The 5,000-nt window shown below is 38.9% G+C and overlaps 1 protein-coding gene across 1 annotated transcript in view; it reads left to right on the top strand.

Annotated features, from left to right (window-relative positions):
• The window catches only part of csmd3a (CUB and Sushi multiple domains 3a), a 307,148-nt gene that overhangs the window by 228,802 nt on the left and 73,346 nt on the right, over nucleotides 1-5,000 (top strand). The window contains exons 51-52 of the mRNA XM_077229908.1: nucleotides 164-346; nucleotides 4,256-4,432. Coding sequence (XP_077086023.1) covers nucleotides 164-346; nucleotides 4,256-4,432 — 360 coding nt within the window. The remainder of the gene's footprint in view (nucleotides 1-163; nucleotides 347-4,255; nucleotides 4,433-5,000) is intronic.

Below are 5,000 nucleotides of genomic sequence, written 5' to 3' on the forward strand. Positions count from 1 at the left end.
CCTGCAGGTTCAGACTCATGAGTTGCACACACTTCCACTAACTCACTGTCACTGTTTTTCCCCTGGAAGAGACGTGCATTTTGTTTCTATCCTTGCAGAAAATGCATGTTCTCTCTTATCTGGTGAAACGAGGTTTGCAGAAGAGTGTGTTTGTGTTCCTCAGGCGATAAGAGAGGCGGCTGTGGGGATCCGGGAACACCGGCTCACGCCACGCGAGAGGAGGGAAGCTTCCAGCAACACGCTAAAGTGCGCTTCACCTGCTCCACGGGACACACACTCTACGGCTCGGCCGAGCGCATCTGCTTCCCCAACGCCACGTGGTCGGGCCGGCAGCCCACCTGCAAACGTGAGGAAAAAGGGTGTTTTTTTCATTGATTTGCAGGATTTTAACTGTGACAAGATGATTGACAGGTCAGTGTACTGTGACTGGACGCAACCGTTACAGTTTTTTACAATCACTTTAACAATACTTTTAACAAATTTCCTAAACTCTTAACGCACCAACACACCTACAACACACAGTTGGCAAAACAGTTAATTTCATGCTCAAAATCACACATTGTAAACTAAACTCCAACACTAATTTTCAAAATACAATAATACACTATGTCTACCACAACAATGCAAACATGTCTCAAAATCAAATAATTTTTCAAAACACTAACATATGTTCTCGTCCAACAGGAAGATTTAGTCAGTCATAGCACAATGTCATAAAAACACTAACATCAGATGGAATAACAGATCTGTCTGTGGGCTCGAGTGAGTTCACTAGTGTAACAGCGCAGCGCTTCTGTGTTGTACGTCACACGCATCACACACATGACCAGCGTCGGCCAATAGTGAGTCTACGTGTGACGTAGCTCTATGCTATCACACTACGCTATCACACTACGCTATCACACTACGCTATCACACTACGCTATCACACTACGCTATCACACTACGCTATCACACTACGCTATCACACTACGCTATCACACTACGCTATCACACTACGCTATCACACTACGCTATCACACTACGCTAACTGACTCGAGCCCACAGAGAAGGACATGAATAGTTGAAATAAAGTCGTTATTTTTGTTTGTTTTTGCGCACAAAAAGTATTCTCATCGCTTGATAAACTTAAGATTGAGCCACTGTAGTCACTTGGACTATTTTAACAATGTCTTTAATAACTTTTCGGGGAACAAGTTTCAATCCCTTAGAAGCCTATGGAGGAGTGATCCAGCTCTCAGATTTAATCACAAATATCTTAATTCGTGTCCCGAAGATGAACGAAGGTCTTACGGGGTTGAACAACATGAGGGAGAGTAATTACTGACAGAATTTACATTTTTAGGTGAACCAGCCCTTTAAGTTGATTGAACATAATTAAATTAAGTTGTAACAAAATGTTAAAAATTCTTGTTACTTCAGCTTATTTTGATTAATTAAATTGAGCAAGAGGCAAAAATGTATGTTTTGAGTGTTGATTTCAAAAGAGATCCGTGAAGATTGACACTGATACGCATCAAGCGAGCCGGTGTCACGGTGTCCTAAACACAACCTTGCACCGGAGCAAATGGCACCAGTGTTTTTCTCTCCGTGTCGCCCGTGTCTCGAGGGTGACGGGTTATTGCTGGGCTATAAAACAGATTGTTAGCGTGCAGATCCCAGGAGGCCGAAATTTCTCAAGCTTGAATGTTTTTGCTACGCAGCTCTGGTCTAACAGCTTGTCTCGCATTAAATCCCATCATGCCACACTGTGATTTTCCAGGCTGAACAAACACCAACATCTCCCTGTGATTTAACCCAGTCGACCCGTGTGTGAGTGCAGAAAACTCAAGGAAATCTATTAGATGCGTTCTGGGCTCGAATAATCAATGCAGGATAATCTAATTGACTTAATAAAGTGGCTGAGTGATTATTTTAGTATTATTTATGCTATTTATTAAAGACGACGTATTCTGCATGAAAAAAGTGTCCCAAGTCCCTCCAGCGCGAGTTATTCTCTATATCAGTGTCAGTGTTTCTGAACTCATGAAACGCCTCCATTGTATCTTGAGTTTCTTCCGGGAACGAACACGTCACAATATTCCTCATTATAATCATTCATACGCAGAATAAAGGGGCGGGGCCTGGTTGAGTTAGTTAGTAGTGTTAAACTGGCGGTTATGGTAAGGGGCGGGACATTTCCCAAACACACTCGAAGCGCTCGACCAATCACAACACACTGATCCAGCCGACCAATCAGAGCACAGTGTGCTTTTCAGAAGGAGGGGCTTCATAGAGACAGGAAGTAAACAGGAGTTTGTTTCCCCGTACAACGTCGTAACTCACTGTTTAACTACAATAGCACAAACATTCGCAAACAGCATCGCAGAGTTGTGTGTGTGTGACGGCAGATCTCGACCTGCGGTTAGAAGAAGAGTTTCTATTTTTCATCACATGTGACTCAATAAATCCTGATTTTGAGATAAATAAGAACTGTCTATATCTTTTATTTAGAACACATACAAATGTCATTTACGTCTTTGAGTTTGTCATGAGATTTAAAGCGTAGTTTCTGAAGAGTGCGCATGTGTGAACGAGCTCGAGTGTGTGAGAACGAGACTATGATTGAATCTGGTAATAAAGCAAAATAACTGAGAAAAATGAGAAATAGTCCTCAGATGTCTGTAATATATAGCAAAACATCTAGCGTTAATTCGATCTCAAACAGATTCATTAACAGTAGTTATTACTCCATAACCTGCGTGACATCATTAACCAACGTGGTTGAAGGACCAGTTTGAGACAATACAGTTTCAGGAAACAGTCGTGACTATAGTTGATTTCTTCAGCGATGCATCGCACTATGATAGTGAAGCACGAGTTACAGCGTTATACGGGAAACACTCCGGAGCGTTACTGACAGACTGGGAAGAGAGGAGCCGCAACAATGGAGAATATGAGGAAAATAATCAACATTCAAGCAGGAAAACCTGTTCTAGTAGAGCCTGAAAAGTACCTCAACTTGCTCTTATTTTATTTCTTATATACTTATATTATTTCAGGTAGTCGCTATGGTCACATTTTGTCAAGTTTTTCATCTAATATTTATATTTGATTTTATGTCAACTTTATTTTTTAATTACCAAAAGTGATGGGGAAAAAATGGGAAAAATTCTCCGAATGTCTGCAATGCCATTTTATGCAAATACAAAATCATATTCATTTGCATGGAAGGAATGATTCGAGTGATTCTCTACTAATGCTATTCAAGTATTCATAACTTCAACGAGCTCATTGTTTCTGCCTTAAATTATTACACTGTTTAAATTAATACATTTTTAGCTAACTGTGACTTTGTATATGTTCATTTCTGAAATACATAACTTAGACAGTTTCCTCTGATTATAGATCACTGTAAACTGTAATGTGGACTGTTTGTTGACGTAAATTGTAATGTACGTAATATTACTAAAATAGCATTTTATCATAGAAAGAACATTGCTAAAATAACACAATTTCTCTCTCTCTCTCTGAGCAATACAGAAAAATGAATGCATTCATTTATAACTAGCAGGCTTGACGATTGTAATGCCCTCCTTTCTGATCTACCATAGACTACTATTAATCAACTAAATAATACAGAACTCTGTTGCTCGAGTATCGACAAGAAGAGAGACCAAGAAGAGAGAACACATTACAGCTATACTAAAATCAATACACTGCTTACCTGTTAGTTTTCATGTTGATTTTAAAAACCTTTTATTAGATAGTGAGGATGCATTTGCTCCAGACTATCTTTTACAAATGCTTACAGTATATTATGAACCTGTAGAGACTCTCAGATCTTTATTAGTACCACATGCTAGAACTAAAAGATTTGGTTGCTTTTAGCCGCTATGCTGAAATATTAATAGTTTTAAGTCTAAATTAATAACATCTCTTTAGTCTGGCCTTCCTGTAATGTTTTGTCTGTTCCTGTAATTTAATGTTTTTCTTAATTTTAATTAGTCCTTATAAAGTGTATTTTTATTCGTGTATTTTACTTGTAATTTTTTTTTTGCATGTAAAGCACTTTGAATAAATAAAATTAACTTGCTTGTAAATTGTAATGTGGATCCCCCGCCTGGAGCTCTGCGTTCAAATACATTTTAAATGTTCCCTTTCAGTCAGAACAAAGTGAAATTGTAATGCATTTTCTGTAAAACTGCTTCGGAACGATGTGTATTGTGAAATCGCTATACAAATAAATGTGAATTTAATGTTTTCCATCCAATAGCTGTTCAGTGTGGGAATCCTGGGACTCCGGCTAACGGGCAGATCTTGCGTGTTCATGGCACTAGTTTCTCTCACTCCATCATCTACTCGTGTGTGGAAGGATACCGTCTCTCCGGTTCTCCATCTAGGCAGTGCCTGGCCAACGGGACCTGGTCTGGATCCGAGCCCAACTGCACCCGTAAGAGTTCCAGTCCTCCTCAATCTCTTCTTTTTTCTGTCTTTCTTCACTCTAAAAAAACACTGGGTTGTTTTCAACGCAAGAGCTGTGTAAATATAGGACACAACACATGTTGGGTTAATTGTACCTGGAAAATTGGGTTGTTTATTTAACCCAGCACAATGGGTTGATTTAACCCTGCATAGTTGATTCTTACTATAATACTGGGTAATTATTTTTTTACTTCATCCTCTAAACTTTTTTAAAATACACGATAAAACCACTGGCTTGCATGATAATTCCTTTAATTTTTGATAATATTTTACAGTATAGTATATCATTTTAAATGATATCATATTAAATACATACAATACTCGTTTAGGTGACTCACATCACATCGTTGCTTTGCATGAAATTAAACGATATACAGAACGAAAACGTATTCATAGATAAAATGAAATGTACACAAACCTGTATTTTACCAAAGACACGCACCAATTTGACGGAGCTGCCCTGCTCTCTCCTGAAGAGGTCACACAAAGCCAGCAATAAATAACTCAACTCCTGGGTTGTTACGTTTGACCCAGGA

This window comes from Siphateles boraxobius, unplaced genomic scaffold (assembly GCF_051911475.1).
Source record: "Siphateles boraxobius isolate OS27281-9 unplaced genomic scaffold, OSU_SipBor_1 137, whole genome shotgun sequence".
In the NCBI taxonomy this organism is placed as follows: domain Eukaryota; kingdom Metazoa; phylum Chordata; class Actinopteri; order Cypriniformes; family Leuciscidae; genus Siphateles; species Siphateles boraxobius.